At 53.4% G+C, this 20,882-nt stretch overlaps 1 protein-coding gene across 2 annotated transcripts in view; it reads right to left on the reverse strand.

The window, feature by feature from the left end:
• DLG5 (discs large MAGUK scaffold protein 5) overlaps positions 1-20,882 on the reverse strand; it is a 117,267-nt gene that overhangs the window by 7,102 nt on the left and 89,283 nt on the right. Inside the window, exons 14-27 of one of the 2 annotated variants that reach the window (XM_032311856.1) lie at positions 19,762-19,854; positions 18,369-19,388; positions 17,484-17,607; positions 17,004-17,148; positions 15,571-15,683; positions 14,847-14,936; positions 14,391-14,544; positions 10,769-10,931; positions 10,521-10,654; positions 9,707-9,853; positions 8,285-8,468; positions 7,558-7,706; positions 6,526-6,696; positions 5,750-5,946 (exon numbers count right to left, since the gene is read on the reverse strand). In XM_032311856.1, coding sequence (XP_032167747.1) covers positions 5,750-5,946; positions 6,526-6,696; positions 7,558-7,706; positions 8,285-8,468; positions 9,707-9,853; positions 10,521-10,654; positions 10,769-10,931; positions 14,391-14,544; positions 14,847-14,936; positions 15,571-15,683; positions 17,004-17,148; positions 17,484-17,607; positions 18,369-19,388; positions 19,762-19,854 — 2,884 coding nt within the window. Of the gene's footprint in view, positions 1-5,749; positions 5,947-6,525; positions 6,697-7,557; positions 7,707-8,284; positions 8,469-9,706; positions 9,854-10,520; positions 10,655-10,768; positions 10,932-14,390; positions 14,545-14,846; positions 14,937-15,564; positions 15,684-17,003; positions 17,149-17,483; positions 17,608-18,368; positions 19,389-19,761; positions 19,855-20,882 lie in introns of both variants that reach the window. The other variant, XM_032311855.1, reaches the window with a different exon arrangement.

The following is a 20,882-nucleotide window of genomic DNA, read 5'->3' on the forward strand; positions in this document are numbered from 1 at the left end:
GGGCACGACAGGAGCTGTCGCCCTGGCCGAGCCTGGCAGGCCAGTGGACTGAGGGCAGGGAGGGCTGGGGTGGCCTCTGGGGAAGGGTCAAGGGGAGACTCAGCCCAGATGGCCTGCAAAGCAGCTGAACGCCAAGGCTGACTGGGGACGGGGCTGTGGGTGCACACGCGGTGGGGGGCCAGGTGCCGCTGGAGCTCCACTCGGACCAAGCTCCTGGGCAGAACTGAGGGGCAAGTGAACGCAATCTCTCCCCTCCCTCACCCACACCTACACATGTATTCTTTTTTTTAAAGGCCTGATGATTATCCACGTACACCTCTGTGGCTTTCCACAGGGCACCTCGCAGCGGGCTGGCCAGGTGATCTGTTCCAGTTGGCGGGGCAGGCTCTGGGAGCCCCATCTACCATCCAGAACGTCTGTGCACTTCTGACCGAAGCCTCTGAGGAGTCTCAGGGCAAAGGACTTTCCAGGAGAAGACAAACACATCCCCCTTTTGAAAACTGGAACATTACAAGTAAAGCCAAACAGCTCCTCTGACCCCTCTTCCCCCATCCGTCCTGGTCCCCAGCAGCTCCTCATCACCACTGTTAGAAGCTGGAAGGATGCCCTTCCAGACGCTGGTTATGCTCACATGTTGATTTTGACATTCTCAGGAAAGACTACAAAATCTGCTATATATGTATGTGTTCATCGAAAATGACATAACAACGTCAACATTCTGCACCTCCCTCTTCCGCTCCTATTACGTTTCTAGAATGCACCCCTACTGATTCCTCCTGCTCTCCTGTATTCCTTCCGAACCTCCCACACACAAGTGCACTGTCTCTCTTCGTCTCTTTCCTTCTGTATGGACACTAAGTCACGATGCCTCCAACTTATTTGAGCAAGAATCATATTCTCCCCTAACGACTATTAACACTCCACGCAGTGGGAGACCAATTTAGAAGATTCCTGTTCCTCCCTGAACAATCTGCTTCGTTGGAAGTCCTCATAATTACAGAATTAGAGAGCTACAGAGCATCTCACAAGTCATTAAATCCAACCAGCAAAAATATAAAACTCCCTGGGAAGGATAAATGTACATATAAATAGAGAATCTGGAAGTAACGTAATGTAGGTATGCAAATCACTTTAAATCTGGCATAGGTATTTAAAAGGAACAGCATAAAAGTAATTATAAATCTATGCTAAAATATACATTGATATAAAAGACGGTAATAGATGTCATCAACAACATCAAGGGGAGGAGGACACAGAGGTATAACACAGAATTTTTATAGGAGACTGAAATTAAGTTGTCATCAGTTTCAAATGGATTGTTACAGGAGTGCCTGGGTGGTTCAGTTAGTTAGGTGTCTGACTCTTAATCTCAGCTCAGGTCTTCACTTCGGGGTCATGAGTTCAAGCCCCATGCTGGGCTCGAGCATGGGACAATGCAGAGCATGGAGCTTACTTAATAAAAAATAATAAAGTAAAATGGACTGTTGTAACTTTGAAATGCTTTATGTAATTGCAAAGTAACCAAAAAGAAATATCTATGAAATATACACAAAGGGACATGAGAGGGGAATCAAAACCTGTCACTACAAAAAACAAACAAACAAACAAATGAACAAAAAACAAAGGGAGCCTGGGTGGCTCAGTGGGTTAAAGCCTCTGCCTTCAGCTCAGGTCATGATCCCAGGGTCCTGGGATCGAGACCCGCATCGGGCTCTCTGCTCAGCGGGGAGCCTGCTTTCCTCTCTCTCTCTCTGCCTGCCTCTCTGCCTACTTGTGATCTCTCTCTGTTAAATAAATAAACAAAATTAAAAAACAGCACAGCACAATAAGCAGCAAGGGAAGCAAGATGGACAAAAAAGCTATAAGACACACAGAAAACAATTCCAGTGGCAGCAGTAAGTCCTCCCATATCAGTAATTACTTTAAATGTGAATGGATCAGCTCAACGGATGAATAAACAAGATCCAGCTACATGCGTCCAGGAGAGACTCACTTTGGATGGAAGGACACACACAGGCTAGTAGAAGGGAAAGAACAAGGGCAGTTCATGCGATGAGGAATCTGATGAGAGCAGGGTGACCACAGTTAGAGCAGGCCAACTAGACCTTAAGGCAGAAGCTGTTGCAAGAGACAAAGAAGGGCATTACATAATGATAAAAGGGTCAATTCTCCAGACAGATCCAACAATTACAAACACACATGCACCTCACACTAGAGCTCCCAACTGCGGGAGGCAAACGTCGAGAGAACTGAAGGGAGAAACAGAGAATTCACAATACTCAGAGGGAATTCGACGCCCCTACTTTTGTTACCGATAAAACAGCCAGAAAATAAGGAAATACTACGGACCCAATGGCCTCACAGATGTGCACCCACACCCCAGCCAGCAACAGCAGAGGACATATTCTTCCCAAGCGCACACAGAGCATTCTCCAGGACAGACCACCTCCAGGACAGACCACCTGGTAAGCCACAAAACAAACTTAACATTGAAGCTATACAAAGCATCTTTTCTGACTACAGTGGAAGGAAACTAGAATACAACAACAAAAGGGAAACAAGAAAATAAACCTATGTGGAAATTAAACAACTTAGTCTCCAACAACCAAGGGCTCAAAGAAAAAAAGCAGAGGGCATTTCAGAAAAGTTCTGGAGACAAATGAAGCCAAAAGCACAGGATATGGACACTTACGGGATGCAGCAAAAGCTGCATCCAGCTGCATCCACATCCAGGAGGAAAGTGTGTAGTGGTAAATGTGGATATTGAGAAAGAAGAAATCAACAACCCAACTTTACACTTGGAGGAATTGGCGGGGGGAACGAACAAACTAAACCCAAAATTAGCAGAAGGAAGGAAGTAATGAAGAGCAGAGATAAATAGAGAATAGAAAAACAATTAGAAAAGATCAATGAGGGGCGCCTGGGTGGCTCAGTGGGTTAAAGCCTTTGCTTTCGGCTCAGGTCACAGTCCCAGGGTCCTGGGATCAAGCCCCGCATGGGGCTCTCTGCTCAGCAGGGAGCCTGCTTCCTCCACTCTCTCTACCTGCCTCTCTGCCTGCTTGTAATCTGTGTCTGTCAAATAAATAAATAAATAAAATCTTTAAAAAAAAAAAGATTTAGAAAAGATCAATGAAAAATCAACGAAACCAAGAGCTGGTTTTTCGAAAAGATCAAAATTAGCAAACTCTTAGCTAGACTAATGAAGAAAAATGGAGAGACTTAAATCACTGAAATAAGAAGGGCCATGATAACCGATTCCACAGAAATGAAAACAAATTCCACAGAAATTTTTCCATAGGAAAAAAAAAATTTTTTTTTTCTAGAAAAATTTCTAAATTTCTAAAAATTTCTAAAATTTTTCTAGAAAAATTTTTTTCTATGAAAAAAATTCCACAGAAAATTTATAGCAAATTACCTTGAACAATTACATGTAAACAAATCAGACAACCTGATTAATAATAATAAATAATAAATTCCTAGAAACACAGAATGTATCATGACTACATCATGAAGAAATTAAAAAAAAAAATCTGAACAGAGCTACACCAAGTAAGGAGACAGAAAGTAACAGAAAAACTTCTTCACAAGAAAAAGCTCAGGACAAGATGGCTTCTTCACCAGAGAATTCTACCTAACACTTAAAAAAAAAAAAATTAGTACTGGTCCTCTTAAAGCTCTTCCAAAAATTGAAGAAGAGGGGACACTTCCAAACTCATCCCAAGACATAATAATAAAACAACAGACAAATATCCCTGATGAACAAAGATGCAAAAATCCTCAACAAAATACCAGCAAACTGAATTCAGCAACAAATGAAAAGGATCATATGCCACGGCCAAGTGGGATTTATACCTGGAATGCAAGGATGGTTCTTAACATACAAAAATCAGTCTATGTCTTACACCACGTTAAAATGAAGGACAAAAACCACATGATCATCTCAACTGACACAGAAAAAGCATTGACAAAATTAAGTACACTTTCATGATAAAAACATTCAACCAAGTAAGAACAGAAGGAAACTACTTGAACATAAGAAAAGCCATATATGAAAAGCCTGTAGCTAACATCCCACTCAAAGGCAGAAGACAGGAAGCTTTCCCTCTAAGATCGGAAACAAGGGCAAGGATGCCCCACACTTGCCACCACTATCCAACACAGTACTGGAAATCCCAGCTGGGGCAATTAGACAAGAGAAAGAAAACAGGCATCCACATTGGAAAACAAGAAGTAAAATTATCTATTCTCAGATGACATCATCTCAATGTAGAAAACCCTAAAGAATACACACACACACATGCACATGCACACACACAACCTGTTAGAACTAACGATTTCTGTAAAGTTTCAGAATACCAAATCAACATGCAAATATCAGTTGCACACCTATACACCAACAATGTCCACTCTGTAAAAGAAATGAAGAAAACAAACCCACTTACTGTAACCTCACAAAGGATAAAGTACTTAGGAATATGCCTAATCAAGGAGGTGAAAAACTTGCAAACCGAAAACTACAAAATACTGCAAAAAGAAATCAAAGAAGATACAGATAGATGGAAAGACAGCTGTGCCTGTGGACTGGAAGACTCAGTCTTGTAAACATGCCCATACTACCCTAATCAATCTTCAGATTCAACGCAATCCCTCTGAAAATCCCAACAGCATTTTTTTTTTTTTTTGCAGAAAGAAGAAACAGCAAAATCAAGCAACAGTTATTGCCACTAGGTGTTCACGCCTAAAGATAGTCTTTGTAACTACATTTAAATGTGTGAACATCCATTCCTAGTTCCAGGCCATATAAACAGACATGGCCCACCTGCTGAGGTCTGCCATCCCATCCTGAGAGAGTGGCAACGGGCCACGAACAAGGATGGGATTCACTCAACTCCCAGTACCCAGGCCTTCATTTAAAAAATAAAAATGGGAGCAGGCAAGGAAGAGAGAAGCTGTCCTACATGGCCAGCTTTGTAGCCTGCCTGCCCAGAAGGGCAACATTCAGGACACTGGACACACACCAGGGTCCCATGAGTGGCAGTCACAAGAACCTGTGGCTTTCCAGGACAAAAGCACCCTTTACATAAGGACAATCTGCCAGGAGATGTCACACTCCCTAATCTGCAACTCTGGCCCTGGTGCAGTGCCTGGCCAGGGAAGATCTTGTAAGAATCATTCATGGACACAAGAAGAAACCCAGAAAAGGCCAAAGAGCTGCAGAGGCTGGTGGCTCTTGATTACCACCAAACAGCCAAAGTAACCCCCAAAAAACCCAGAAGCAACGCACTGACAGCAGACTGCTTCTGCCCCTCCCACACCCATCCTTCCGACAGAAGCTACATTACTGTAGCTGGAAGGGCTCCAGCTGAAACCCCGCCCTTCCAGGCTCTCTTTCTGAAACAAGCGGCCAGTGAGGTGTGAGTCGGCAGTCGCAGACTGGGACTCCCAGGAAAGCAGTTTAAGGAGGCACACTCAACTGCGGCACACTTTGGCCCCATCTTCCTTCCTGCTATCTGAATCTGGAAGTGATGGCTGGCGCTGCAACGTCACGTGCTGCCAGAGGAAGCCACGCCCTACAGCTGCCAGACCCTGAGGACAACAGTACCACCACCCCGACTACTGGGACTTCTAGGACTTCCATGCAAAAGCAGGGTAAACCTCTATCTTGTCTAAGTCATTGCTGTGCGGTTTCTGTGGTCAACGGCAAGCCTAATTCTGAGAGCCTGCTGGAAGAGTGAGCTTAGCCACTTACCTTCAAAGAGTGGAATGGTGTCGTTGGAAAAGGTGTCCAGGGCAAGGAGGTCTTTCCCATCTTTGGACCCACTGCGTTTGTGCTTATGTTTCCTTCGAAAGAAGGATCTGCGTGCAGCCGCTGACAGCGTCTTTGCGGCGTTGTTGTCATCTTTGACCTCAGACATGCTGAGTCTCCTGGAGAATTCTTGATCCATCCTGTGGGCACAGGGAACGGTGGTGCTGGGAAGGGCCTAGCAAATGCCCCCACCCACCCCACCCCTGCCTGTGCAGAGGAAAACGCTATGCAAAATGCAAGAAAGCAGGCACAGAAGGCCACGTTCATGTGAAAGTCCAGAACAGCACACTCTACAGGGACAGAGGTAGAGTTCCAGCTGCCTCAGATCGGGGAGGGGGCAGGAAAGACAGAAAGACAGGTGAGGTGGCTGAGGGCTGAGGGCATGCAGGGCCACTGCTGAGCTCAGAAAGCTCTGAGATGACAGTGGGACGGTGGCACACAACTGTAAGTACTCTAAAAGCCACCAAATCAGACACTTCGAGTGAACTGCATGGCACAGGAATGTATCTCAATAAATCTGTTAAAAATAAGAAAGTTCTATTTCCTAAGTTGCCCCTGTATAGCATTGACTTACATACACCATCAGATTGCTCTAGAAGCACAAGTGGTTTGAGCAAAACATACAGACCAGAAGCCAGGGTGCAGGGTGCAGGCCCTGATCCCTGGGACAGCTCCAGAAGTGGGCTCCTCCCCTTCCAAGCCCAGACATGAACACTTACACATATTTGCTGGGGATCTGGCCGCGCTGCATCTTCTGGGCATTCTCGTCCAGCTGCCAGGCCATCCAGGACCCAAATGTGCCCTGTGGCAAGGTGTCATCCACATAGAGAATGTCATCTTTTTTAAAGCTCAGCTCGTGCTCCACCTCTGCCAGCCGGTCATACAGGGCCCTGGCCGGGCGACAGAGAGAACGGGATCAGGAGGAGGCTACCGGCTGCTGGAGGGCCCCCCAGCCACACACTTCAGCAGCCGGTCTCCTGGGACAGCTCTCCTGCTCTGAGCTTTTCCCAGACCACGATCAGGACCCACCTCTCCCGATGCTGGGGGCAATCCCCAGAGAAGGGAACCCCCGACTTTATGTAACAGAACAACATTGTCTTGCCCTCCCCTAAGACTGGGGGTTCCCTCACATCCATCAGATAAAGAACGTCTTGCCAAGGACCAAAAACCATATCCCATCTTCCAAGCGGGGCCTTCACTCCCTGCTGCCAAGTCAAGGTCACTGGTTCCTATAAAAGCGAAACTCCCCAGGATGGACATATGTCATCTCCCACCAACGAGGGTGTCCTAGATACAGAGACTATATCTCACAGTACACAGCTGATCTGAGGCCTCTCCATGGCCTCAGAGCTTAGGGAATGTGAAGGAATCTAGAGCCTCTTCTAGAAAAAATATGCTGCCTATGCCTGGCTGCACACCAGTCACACCATACTTCGGGCAGGTGCATACCTTGACACTCACACACGCTGCAGACGGATCTGCCGACGTGGGGCAGGGGAGACCAGGAGAGGAGTGCAGCATGTAGGAAAATGGGGCTCTATACCCTCAAAATTTCCCAGGCCCCAAACCCTACAGAGGGAGCCCTGGAAGGCCTCAAGCAAAGTTTCCCTAAGTCACAGGCATCTAAGTCACAAGCCGTGAGCACGTGGTCTGGGGCCCACGCAGCACGGACCGCGGTACCATCCTCTGCATTGCAGAGACACTCACCAGCAACAGTCTCCTCAGGAGGGCCCTCCCCCGGCCCCCGGTACCTGATGTAGAAGCTGTCGCCAGGCAGGCTCTTGACCTTGGTGAACTCCTCAGGGCGGTACTGCACCTTGAGACGGACACCGTCCTTGGGCTTGAGCATCTCCACGTAGACCTCCTCCACCGTCTTGTTGCGCACGTCCAGACCGCCATACTGCCCGAGGACAGGAGACTGCGCTCAGAGGCCAGAAGCCAGGGGCAGCTTGGGCCCCCGTGAGCAGGTGGTGGGGGAATGAGGCAGATTTAAGGTCCCCGTCTCGGGGACTCTGCCTGCCTCGTCTCTGCAGGTAAGACTGAGTCCTCTGCCAGGGTCCGCTCTGACCTCAACAGCGTCTCCCAGGAGAAACCCTGTGCTCGTCCCCCAGCAAGTGAGGGCTGCGCAAACACGGCACTTCACCTTGCTTCTGCTATCTGTGTCTTTGAATACCAATGAACCATCCCTCCCATCAAATGGGAGACCCAGCAAGAGGGAGAGGACATGCCATTAGACCCCAGTCCACTGCTGACATAGCAGAGCACCCTCCCTCCCGATTCTCTTCCCGATTCCCTCCCCGACACGACTGCCCAAGCCAGGGCCCCACCCGGGACCCTGTGATGCGCCCCGAGGGTCCCAGCAGCATTCAGCACCAACAGGGGGCGCCAGGCAAGAGGCCGTGCTCTGCTCCCCTACACTGCAGAATGGAGGAAGCCAGAGGGGCTGGCAGAGAGGAGCGTGGCTAGCTCAGAACTCACCTCAAGGATGAGGTCCCCTGGCACAAGGCCCTCAGGGCCCTTGGCAGGACTGTCGTCCTCCACCTCTGCCACGAACACCCCGTGCAGGTTCCCTCCACATAAATGGACCCCAAGCTCCAGCTGGGACTTTTTGATGAAGACAACTCGCGGCTCCGGGGTCTTCTTGTTGGCATCTCCCACCATCCTTAGGGGAAGGAAAAGAAAGTCCCTCGGTCACACACAGGGGGAGCAGGGTGTGCAAGACTACGCAGTGGCTAATATCCCAACAGCTGGCCGCTTACTCCGTGAGATCCCCCAGCGGTCCCATCCATGTTCTGGTTCTAGCGACTTAGTCTACAGGCTGGAAGCTGAGGTTTGTAGAGGTGAAAACATGGCCCCAGGTGAGACAGCCCGCTAGGGACTGAATGGAAATCCATGCCGCTTTCTGGCCCAGCTGTCCATCCAGTGCCACAAGCTGCCTCTCTCCCCACCTGGACTACACCTGTTCTAACCTAGTTCTGCCTAAGAAAAGTCAGAGGCGGTCGCAGAGCCCAGGGCCAACAGACAACTCGGCAGTGTGTACGCAGCAGCTTCTCTGGCCCAGGGACCGTGCGACACCACTAAGAGGGGGCCCCTAGCCATCAAGGAACCCACAGCACAGTGAGGGAGACACTGGAGAGCACAGGGAAGGGAAGAAATGGGACAGCAATGTGCACCTGGGGACAGGACAGCTGTGGCGACCACAGCCAAGGCCCAGTGTGATGAATCCCGGCAGGAAACGCAGAACGGGCCACATTCTGAGGGAGGCGGGAACTTGGTCGAGAAAACAGCTTTGCCCAGGACTACGGAACCATGGCTGCATGGCCTGGCCTGTGCAGCCCTCTCCCCATGTTCCCACCGGCTCCTCTGCACCTCTGTCCACAGCCCCCATGTGCACGGCTAACCCCTGCTCACCCTGAGCGTGTTGACTTAACTGGCTCTGCTCCCTGCCACACTCTCACTCACTGCCCCAGTGTGGCTTGCACCAGCCCTCCCAGCGCGTGCTGCACAGGCCTGCACACTGGCCTGTCCCTCTCTAACCCCGGCGCTCCCTGGGGCCAACCGCGGGTGGTGGCCGTGGCTCAGGGCCTGGCTGGGTGGTGACTGTGGTGTCCTGTCTAAGGATAGAGTCAGACGACGAGCGACTGAGAAAAGGAAGGGAGGCAGAGCTAAGAACAAGTCAGTGAGGGGAAACAAAAGAAAAACAAGAGTGAGAAAGGGCAGGAGGGCAAGAGGAAAGGAAAGGAATGGCACGCTTCCCACTCCCGATCGTGACGGCCTGTGATATGGTCTGAGGCACGGGGGTACGCTGGCAGGGTGTGCTCAGGCCACGACCACAACCACCCGCCCCCACCCCCAGGCCGGGTTGCAGCGACAGAAGGCTCACAGCACACGTTTGCTGACCTGGAACTGGGGGTGCTCTGCTTGGCCGGAGGGGTGCCAGGGCCCTCATCCTGCTCCATCAGCGGATCAATGACAGAGGGGTGCTCCGGGGGGGCGGCACTGCTCCCCTGGAGTGTGCAGTGGGTGCTGGCAGGGTCCAGGTGGGAGCTGGGGACAGAGGGCAGAAGCAATAAGGAGCAGCACATGGTCCCCGGCCATCCACAGCCACCCCCTCTCCGGCGTGGACCAGAGCTGGGCTGGGAGCAGAGAGACTGGGTCACAGGGCTCGGAGCCCTGAGAAGAACAGATGCTTTGGGAGCTGGGACTCAGGTCGTCCACCCTATAGGATCTGCCTGTCCTCAACCTGGGGCTCCTCTCTGCAGGTGTGGGCTGGGGGCCCCCCACATGCCCTGCAACTTTCCCTCCGTTTGTACATCCCATCGCCCCTCACTGAGCTGGGCAGTATTGTGAGTTAGGGGCAGGCCCTCCCCTTCTCCCACATGCCCGGCAACCCACGGCTCAGAGGCAGGACAGGGGGCCAGAACACTCTGTGTGAGAATCCCACCCCAGGGCCTCCGCTCCTGACTATCACACACCTGCAGGCTGGCTGCCTGCTGCACAGGGGTGGGGGACCAGCCATGTGCTTCCACACCCTGCACCTCAGGTATCCTGCTTCACCACCTCCACCTCCTCTATGTTCTTTTTCCACAATCCGGGGCTGGCCGACTCTTCTCTTACGGAAGCTGAGTGGCCGGAACAGACGGTTGGCACCCGGGCTGCGCCCTCTCTCCTCCCCCCAGCCTGGACGGGCCTTGTGGGAGGCCCAGGCCCTCACCTGGACCGAGAGTGGCTGCTGAGCTGGTGCATGTGTGGGTTGTACTGGGCCAGGATGGTGATAGTGTCACACTGCTGCCCAATGATGAGCCGGGCCTGCTGCTCCGTGGCACTCCGCAGGTTTATGCCATTGAACTAGGAGACACCCGGAGCACGCTCAGTGACGTGGCGGGGGCTGGGCCGCAGGGGAGCACAGCTCTTCCCAGGGAGGGAGGAGAGGACGGAGAGAAGGATACAGTGCCCGCTTACCTCAAGTAACTGATCCCCATACTCCAGGCCAGCCTGGTGAGCGATGCTCCCCCCTGTCACCTTGGAGACGTAGACCCCGCCCTTCTCTCCACTCACGATGGAGATGCCCAGCGGCTCCGAGCCCTTCTGCAGCTTCACGTGGCGTGGCTCCTCTGCATAGGGCCTTGGAAGAGAGCCAACAGTTTCGGGGACTCGGACACAATGGAAAGGTCTGGGGCAAATCTGCAGTCAGGCATGCAATCAGCTACGCAGGAAAGGTCAGGGACCACCGGATGCTCCTACGATGACACAGCTGGATGGGAACGCAATGGCCCCACCTCTGTATGGCAGTGAAACACTTTCCCACAACCTCATGCAACACAAACACAGCACCCCCAGATGGCCACAGAAGCACGCAGTCCCAAAGACACAGAGAATGAGCCACGTGAACTATAAACACTGACACAGGCAGAGAAGCAGCACAGAGTTTCCTAACGTGAGCAAAGTTGCTGCAACAAAATGTGCAATGAACAAACCCGGTGGGCTCTCCAGATGCCCCAGGAGAAAAAGAAGGGGCTCCTGGGGTGACAGTCACCCAGGAGCAACCATATCAAGTATCAGTTTTTATATTTACCAGTGTACAGAGTGGTGTACGATGACCATGGAAATGAAGCTGCCACAAACCCAAGCCATTAGAAAGGGAGTGGGTAGGCTAGGAGCAAGGTGGGGACCATGCACTTGCTGGCCCGGGGTGGGGGTGGGGCGGGGAAGCCATCCGCCGTGCCAAGGGCACAAGGGGGCTCGGGCAGAGGCCTCATGGCAGGCCAACCTCAGACTCCTCAGGGAGGAGAACCTGGGCCTGGTGGCCACGGGCAGTCTCAGGAGGGATCTGTGGTGGTGGAGACATCTGGAAGGTGCACAAAGGTAGAAGAGAGGGATGCTCAGAAAAGGATAACAGATGCCTGGAACCTGATAGACAGAACCTGACAGACATGCAGCCAGGTGACACAGAGCCGTCCTGTGAGGACAGTGCTATGTGCTGCCCTGAGTTCTTCCTCTCAGAACAAAGTCACAGCCAAAGGTGAAGGGAGGAGCTGGCTGGAGAGCCATGTCCTTGGGCTCCCCTCCAGAGCATGTGGCTGGGGACAGACTCACGTGCTAACGGAAAGCCAGGCCCCGGAGCCAGCCCTCCCCTGCCAACCAGAGACACAGCCATCTCTCAAGCTCAGCGGGCCTCAGGCTGGGACACTCCCACCCAGGGCCCGGTCCTCTGGCGGTCTGAGAACAAAATCCTTCTTGACCTATCCCTTTACCTTGTCCCTTCCCAAATTCGCCCTCACCGCAATGCCCTCCCTTGACCCTGTGGCTCAGACACCTCAGTCCCTGGCCTACGACTTCCAGACGCATCACAGGTCACAGTGCCAGGCAGTCTGGAGTTGCAGAAGCCCTTACTCAGCAGCCCGCAGCCCCATCCTCATAGCCCCAGCCAGCGTCGGAGGACAGCACAGAGGGTGCGCGCAGCCCTTGTTCCAGTCTGGGGCTCCTCACCCCCCACTGAAGACCCTTTCCTGTCTACCACCTCCAAAACACACGTCTATCTCAATAGAGCAGGTACCTGACTCACCTAAGAGCCCGACGAAGCCGTTGTGAATGACACAAATCAGGCTTTACCAACATGGAGAGATGCAGAGGACACACACTGCGGGAGCGGACAGGTGGGCGTAATCCCATCTATATACATCTGTACAAATACGTGTGGCCACTCACACGTGGAGAGGCTTCCAGGAAGGGCCCTACCGAAATGTGAACGACAGCACCTCCAGGTGAGGGGACTTGAGGTAATCCTTACTTTCCAGTCCCCTGAGGGATCTAAATTTCTTATAATATGCACAAACGTTTTCTCAGAATAAAGCTGCGTTATGAACGAGGTTTATAAAGCATACTTCGCAATATTACAAACCCCTTGAAATGAGAAAGTATTCATGTACAGAAAATGAAAATAGTGAAATGTGCCTTTAAACTATACACATACACACACACGCACGCTTCATAAAAGGGGAAAAGCAATTGAGATTATGTGTGACTTTTCTTCTTTCTACTTTCCTCTATCTTCCCAGTTTCCTCTAATTAGAAGCTACACAATAATGTACGTTAGAATCAGGGGGAAGGAGCTGTTTTGCCTCCAATCGGGTCACACAAATTAAACTGTTTGCCTCTGACGAGATTCAGACCACGAACAACCCCCTCCCCACAGAGCAGCTCCCGGTTCCCTGCACACTTTAGGAAGCTAACTACGGGACACCCAATGGCAGGTGAATGGCCCTCTCTGCTTCTAAGGAGCCCACTTGAGTTGGCAGAGGTTCCGGGCTCCGTGACCAGAGCTGACCCACCCGACCCCGGATGTGGCACAGGTCTGGCTCCCGAGTGCGTCACGGGGGTGAGAGGTTTCCACATGAACTGCACCCGCTTCCCCTACGGGCCCCCATGCACTTCTGGGCTCCCGTGAACAGTCAGTCGCTAGTTGTGAGGGTACTTGTTAGGTTGTCTTACAAATTCAGATTTTACAAGTCAGATGGTTTTCTTAAGGCAGAGGCCACCCTGCAGGGTTCCTTCTGTGGCTCACAGAGACGACGGCCTTCAGCATTTTGGATTTGAGTGGACACGAGTGGTTCTGTTCCTTTTAAGTGATTAAATAAAAGCAAGTTTCAGTTTAACTGGATTGCCTGAAGACTTACCATCTAGATGGGACCTCTTAACCATAAATTCGATCTGGTAAATTCTACTCTGAAAGAACAGAGGTGGGTGAGGGGCACAGAGCTTGTGGGGAGAGGGAGGGACCCCTTAGATGTGGGGTCCAACCATCTGGACTGACGTCAGCCTCAAGTTACCTTGAAATCTCAGCAGATTGGCCAGCATTTCAAAATGAACCAATAAATGGCTAAGCTATACTTTTACGCTTTATATACATTTTTTTCCGGTATGTTTTATTTCACACACACAAAAAAAGCTTGGGAATGAGGAGAATAAGTGATGCAGCTGTATTCTGGAGCCAAAAAGCAAAGAGTAAGAATGAGCCCTGATTCTAAGGAAGGTAGGCCAGTCACCAACCACGTGACCAGACAGGTCACTCCCACTTTCTGGCCTCCGTTTCCTTATCTGTAAAAGAGAACCAGTGATGATGATGACGAGGACGAGGACGATGCATGAAGCTCACGGGGTCACTGTGAGGATTTTCATGACTTATTACACGGAAAGTGCTTAATCAGGGGCCAGGGAAGCCGGGAACGGTGCCATGACATTGTCACGGCCAGGTGGCTCCTAGTGTCTGCCGCCGCAGCTCAGCCCCTCCCGCGGACACTCTGTGGAAGGAGCCCACCCTCTCCTCACCTTGCCATCTATGCGCACCCCACCTCCTGGCACCATGCGCCCGCAGGACTTCCTTGTGAAGGGCTGAGGCAGCACGCCAGAGAACGCTAGGTGACCCGAAGCAGAGAGGTCTCGCCCTGGGATCGACTCAGCCGGCACCCTCCAATGCACCCGCTGCTTCCACTAACAAGTCCCCTCCCTCAACCAAGCCCCGGCCCGCTGTGGGGATGCGCCACCCACTGCCGTGCCCGTGGGACACATGCCCGGTCGTGCTCACCTGTCCTTCCTCCGTTCCCCGAGGGCCGCAGGGTTGACGGCAATTCTGGGCAACGTGGAAGCTGAGGTCTGGGACTGGCTACACGAGGAGGACAGGGTGTCGATGCTCAGGGGGGACTGCGGAGGCGTGCTGCATTCTGAATGTGACAGCGAACCTGCCAGGAGAGATGCGAAGGAACTCAGGCTCTGTGACCCTCATCTCTGCCCACCAGGGCCCAGACCAAGACGGAGACACGCCCCAGGCACAAGGCTCCACACTGCAGCCACAGCACATGGCCTTGAATTCAGGGGCTGGGCTCCACATGGCCTTTCTATCTAGCCCCCCGACACCGGGCCTGAGGCCGGGCTCAGCCAGCCTGCACGGACCGGCTGAGGTGAGGAGGTTACACACTGTGCCCAGACGCTGCACTGTGAGGCCAGCGAGCCGGCAGGCGAGGACGGCAGTGCGCGTTCTCACCTCTGTCGGAACCCACGATAGACCGGGGATATCTTGGCGTTGACGGGATTTTAATGCGTTCTGCCTTGAACTGCAAGTTGCTCGAAGACCCTGTGGTTCCACGAGGAGACAAAGCTTCAGGCATGTGATTAAACCCGCCCTCGCTCCCTTACCACCACGTTAGTAGTTTGGAAGGAGCAGCAGCCAAGACAAACGCAAAGCAGGCCCGGCCATGAACCCTAAGGGGGCCAGAGCGTGAACTGGTCCCGAAAGGCAGATACTCAGTACCCAGTGTGATCTGAGTGAACTGCGCGGGCCTGGACTGCTCCAGAACAGGCTCACAGCAATCTCTCGCCTAGCCCCAAGTGACAGACGGGATGGTCTGTCAACACACCACGTGGCTAGAAGCAGCACCACCTGAGTCCCTCTAGGAGGAACTTGCTGGTCTCCCATATGCAAACAGCGTGATAAACCCCAGAATCTCCAACAGGCTCAGGGACAGGGAGCGAGGTTCATGGCCCCAGCGGTTCCCTGGAACAGCCGCATGGCTACCAGGGAAAGACCCAGAGACTCAGAAGGCCGAAGGACGGGGCTCCCAGTGCAGCGTGGGGCCAACCTCGGCTCCGGGAGCAGAGAAGGGCTGGTGTGGCCAGGCCACCTGGAGGTCTGGCCACAAGGATGCAGGTAGAGAGAGAAACAAGGCTAGTGCCCCACTATGGTGAGAAGGTTCCAGTGGCACCATTACCAAGGCGAGCGCTGGAGGGCAGAGAGTTGGACCCGTGGGAGGTTCTCATATCTGAGTAGTCGCTGCCAACCCTGTGGCTCAGGTCTAGGCTCAGGCGTCCCTGGTGCTGCGCGCTGCAAGAAAACCAGACAGCTAAGGCGCTCAGAAGGAAGGCCGGGACTGGACTGGACACAGCCACTGGGGAGAAACAAGCAGCAGGCCCCAGCCAAGGCCTCCCTGAACCCGCAGAAGCCACCTGTCGCTAGGTGGGAATAGTGGACTGCCATGCTCAGAGGCAGCATCCAACAATGGCCCTGCCCACAGAGAACAGTCCTGCTGTGCCCATAGAGGACTGGCATACAGACCTGCACAAGGACTGGGCTCACCAGGAGCAACGGCTTCCACTGGGAAAAACAGGCTCTGAACCTGTCTGGACCTAGAGAAGTGGAGCCTCTCCTCCGGGATGAGTGGGAGAGCCTGGGTGGGCATCAAGGACCTTGGACGGGGACCTGCACACTTCATTCAGGACAGCTGCCTAGGACACTGGAAGGCAGAGAGTCAGGCCTTGCCCACCTCAGGAGGGCCTACAATCAAACCCAATGATGTCCTTTTCTAGCTGTGTAATGAGAATGTCTCTTCCCTGCCTAAAGCCTAGAGTGGAAAAAAATCCAAACTCTGCATCATGGCCATAGGCCCTATAGGACCTGTGCCCTATAGCCTATGCTCTCCTCCTAACTCACTGTGCCAGTGCAAGGTTCCTCATTCTGTCCCAGGAGCCCAGCACACTGTTCCAGGGCACTGTTCCCTCCGTCCTGGGGACTCTACCCAGGTCTTGAGCAAAACTGGCTTCTTCACCTCCCTATCTCCGTAGCAACCCCCTCCCCTCCCCCAAGGGGCCCTTCCCTCCACCCAGTCTACTCCCCACCCTCTTCCAAGTCAGAGCCTAGCTGGCTGCCCTGCTCTGCAGTCTTCAGGGTGACTCAGCACCACCTGGTACCACTCTGGAATGAGAACAGTCCATGCCATGTAGTAGGTGCTCAATTAAAACTTGCCAAACAACTGAATGACCTTGAGCCAGTCCGTTCACCTTTTAAGGCTCAGTCTCCTAATCCATAAAACAGAGACAACAACAGTCCTTAGCTCAGGAGGCTGTTATGGCCCTTAAATGAAGTTTACAAAGGTCCCAGCACAGCGCTGGCATGTGAGCTCTTAAGCACCAGCTACCATCACTCTCTCTCTCTTTAAATACCTCTTTGAGCTCCATGCTGGTGAATGAAGAGAGGATCCTTAGCGTTCAGTCTTCCTGGGGCCCCAGCGCTGCTCTAACCAGCCAGCCCCTCCCGGCTAGGCAAGGACACTTCTCAGCTTGTGGGCCACTCTCTGCACCAATGGCTTTATGTACCTGTGACCATGGCCAGCTGGGGAGCACGGAGGAGTGGGGTGATTTCACATACCTGGGATGCAAACCCTGGGGGCCGACCTCTCTGGGCACAGGTGGAGAGCTGCAAGGACCGACCCTGTGGCTACGCACGGTGTAGACAGGGTTCCTCAGCATGGAGCTCACAGTGGCGCTTGGGGTCATGCTCCGGGGCACAGTGCCTAGAAATGGGCTGGGTGAGAATAATCACCCCAAAGCACCCAGCCAGCCCCAGACCTGTGCAAGCTCTTGGCTTTCTCCACCCGTAAGATGGGAGAACTTGCTTTATCACTTCCTATTTCTCAGGCTGCTATGGGAAAAAATTTCTTAGCCATGAAAAGTTAAGGAATGTCCCTGATACAAGACTGAACATCCCAGACAGGGCAGCCATTGCTAGTTCTCTGGACCTCTGGGCTGAGGACACAGTGGCACCTTGAAATGACCGCCTCCCCTCTCCCTAGGAGCAGGCAGGCCTCAGAGCCCACTGTGGACCCTCTTCCCGACCCCAATGACTCACCCGCAGATGCCCTGCCAGGGTAGAATGGGGGGTTGCTGTGCCGGCTGGAGTGCCCTGGTGAGTACAGGGACCATTCCTGGAGCTCTGGGCAGAGCTCTCCACTGGCCGGGATGCACTTCTGCTCCTGCAGGACCCAAGACAAGAGACAGTGGCTGGAAACGGACATGCACAGGTGTCTGCAGGTCTGTCCCCTAAGCACTAGCTCTCCCACTCGGACACACAACATGACAGCCAGGACAGGTCACTGCTCATTCATGTTGCCTTAAGACACCTGGACAGGAAGCACTTCCTTGGATACTACTCTGGAAGAAAACCACAGAGTAAGAATCTGTTCTCTGGAGGAGACAAATTGGGTGCAGGAGGTGGAATGCATGAGAGTATCAGGCACGTGTGTACAGTTGCTCCTGCAAACTCGTACTACAGGCTCAGGGTGCTCGTCTGCAGAGAGTCACATGGGTTTGTCCCCCGGCTCCCAGCAATTTCTCCCATCTGGAAACAACTACAGTGCCCACAACACAAGCCAGCTGCCTCCTGCTACCGGCCAGCAGACTCACAGGTGCTCTCGTGGCTCTCCAGACCCTTCCAGGCAGGTCCGGGTCACAAGTGCAAAAGCTTCTCGATGAAAAAGCAGATCAGACACCACACCCCAGAAAATGCTCCTGTCATGGCATCACATGCCATTAACACACACACTCCCCATCACTTTCCAGCCTCCTATGGAGGGTTCCATCCCACTGGCACCCACCAGCCACCCCACTCCCCTTTTCCTCGGGTAGGTGCTTAGAACGAAGGCAAAGGAGCCAGGGCTAAGCAAGAGGCTGGGGACACCAGCTCAGGGCCCCTCCCCGCACCCTTGCCCATCCTCACCCCAAGGCTGGGCCCTACCTCCAGGAACTGAGCAGGAATCACTACGGGAGCCAGCTTGGGCCGGAAACTAGGAGCGGACTTAGGGCGACGGCGCTTCTGCCCCAGCTCGTCCATCTTCTGGGAGGTGAGGTCTCCATCACAGGACTTCTTGGCAGGCAGGTAGGAGGAGTCCCCATCCCCTTCGGGGTAGTAGCTGGAAGCAATGCGGACCCTGCCCTTGCGAGGGGGCGAAGTGTGCATGGGTTCCCTGGGGTCCATGTCAGGGGGCAGGGCGCTTGGGGGGCTGGTGGATGGGGAGCTGCCCACCAGAGTGGCCTCCGACTCGGAACTGGTTTCCAGTCTGTGCTGGAACTTGATGGAGTCACTCCTCCTGGGAGGTTTTGGGGGTGTCAGAGGCCCCACCCTCTTGGAGGGCTGGGGGGAGTGAGCAGACCCAGGGCCAGGGAGTAGGTAGTCTATTTTGGAGGGAGTCTGGGGGCGCTTGAAAGTGTTAGGGTCAAAGATAGACTTTCTTTGCTTTGGCTTCTTATAAACAGAGAGCTTCTCGGGCCCTGTTGTGGAGCTGAGCACGGCCTTGGGCCAGGTCCCGCCACTGCTGGAGCCCTCAGGGTCTGCCTTATCCAGGGGGGCCTCTGCCGCCCCGCAGGGGCCCGCCTCAGTCTCGAAGGGCAGCAGGGGTCGCCGGCTGCGCACGTCCACCAGCCCATAGCCACGCTCCCCAGAGGTGTCTGAGCGGAAGGAGCTCAGGCTGCGCTCCGAGGCACTGGGACAGGCCTGGGGGGAGACTGGGAAGGGCCCCCCAGGGAACGGCTTATGCAGGAAGGAGCTGCTGCCTCCCGGGGGACCCAGCTCCCTCCTGTCCTCCAGCCTGTCTGCGTAGAAGATGTCCGTCTGCGTGGAGTTGTTGTGCTGCAGCAAGCTCCGTTTATTCTGAGCCTGGACCTCGGCGCCGTGGGCTCGGATGCTCAGCATCTTATCAGAGTCCTTGATGTTCTCAAAAATGTTCTGGCCACTCCACGAGGAGCTCTGAGGGAACACCTATGTGCGGATTGCAGAGTGAGAAAAAGCGGGTAAGACTGCAGAACCAGGCGCTGCCTGCGTCCCTGCGCAGGGAGTGAGGCTCAGCAACGGGCCACACACCCCAAAGTGTGCCCGAAGAGTCTCTACGATCACCTCTTCACTCAGTTCAGATTCAGGTGTATACCACTATCCTCAAAATGTCCTTTGTGTCTTGTTTTGGTTTTTAAACCAGGATCCCGTCAGGGTTCACACACACCCTGCACTTTGTAAACCAGTACCTTTGTTTCAAGGACTCCCTGTGACCCAGCAGAGCCGCCAAGGCATACGGAGCTGAGGCTTTGCTGCCGCACAGCCGATGAGAGCAGAGCCGGCATTGGGTGTGGGTCCTTACCTTCAGGAGGGAGAGGGTCAGGGAGTCCTGGCAGCTACGGAGCAGAGATTCACACTCATTCAGAGACTTGTTGTCCAGGGCAATGCCATTGATCTAGGGCCAAAAAGAGAGCCCATCAGGCCCACCACCAGGTCAGGGTCTCCGCCAGCCCGTCCGGGACGGTGGGCCTGGTTCTCCTAGAACGGGCCCAAGTCTGGAGTTGGCAAAGGAGAGAAAGCCCCTCCCCAGTACGGCCTGAGAAATCCAGTGAGGCAGCTTGTGAGGCAGAGAAAACATACAGCTTTAAACCATGCGAGAGGCAGGTGCTCGTCCGACTGGGACCAGAATAGCAAGCACCCTACGGGGAACGACCGGACTCTGCTGCCGCCTACCACGTGAGGCATGACCGCAGCGCAGAACTCCTTCACGCACAGAACGGAAGATACACACGGCTGCTCCCCAGGTCGGGAGATGAGAAATGACATCATGCTGTGGAGGGTCTTTGTAGACTATGAAGTGTCGGGTGAGATGCTGTGGTAGCATCCCCGTTCACAAAGATTTTCCTAATCCCGTAGGCCCGAACCTCTGTCCAGACCTCATTAGATTAGCGCCAATCTTCTGAACAAGCATATGCGCCACAGTGAATGGTCAGCCCGGGAGGCACCCAGACCACGGAGTGCTGCCCAGCAACACAAAGAACACGCCCGTGGTAGCCCCACCACCTGACGGCTCACACGGCTTCACGCTGGAACAGCCAGTCTCAAAGGTCACCTACTGTACAATTCAACTTAGGTAGTATGTTCTCGTGGTGACAAAACTATATGGATGGAGAGCAAATTAGGTGCCAAGGGTTATGGAGGGGGAATGGAGAGCCAGGCTGTGGACGCTCCCACTGAGGGCTAACACGGGAGAGATCTTTGTGCTCATGGAGCAGTTGTGAATCTTAATTTTTTGTTGTTGTTACTTAAAACATGATAATAAAATGACACAGAGTGACACACACGACTTCATTGTCAAACCCCTGGTTTGGATATCATTTAGTCACATAAATGTAACCAACCGTCAGAGGAAACTGCATGAAGGGCACAGAGGACCTCCCGTACTACCATCGCCACATTATTTATTTTTCAATATGATTTATT

This window comes from Mustela erminea, chromosome 14 (genome assembly GCF_009829155.1).
Source record: "Mustela erminea isolate mMusErm1 chromosome 14, mMusErm1.Pri, whole genome shotgun sequence".
In the NCBI taxonomy this organism is placed as follows: Eukaryota; Metazoa; Chordata; class Mammalia; order Carnivora; family Mustelidae; genus Mustela; species Mustela erminea.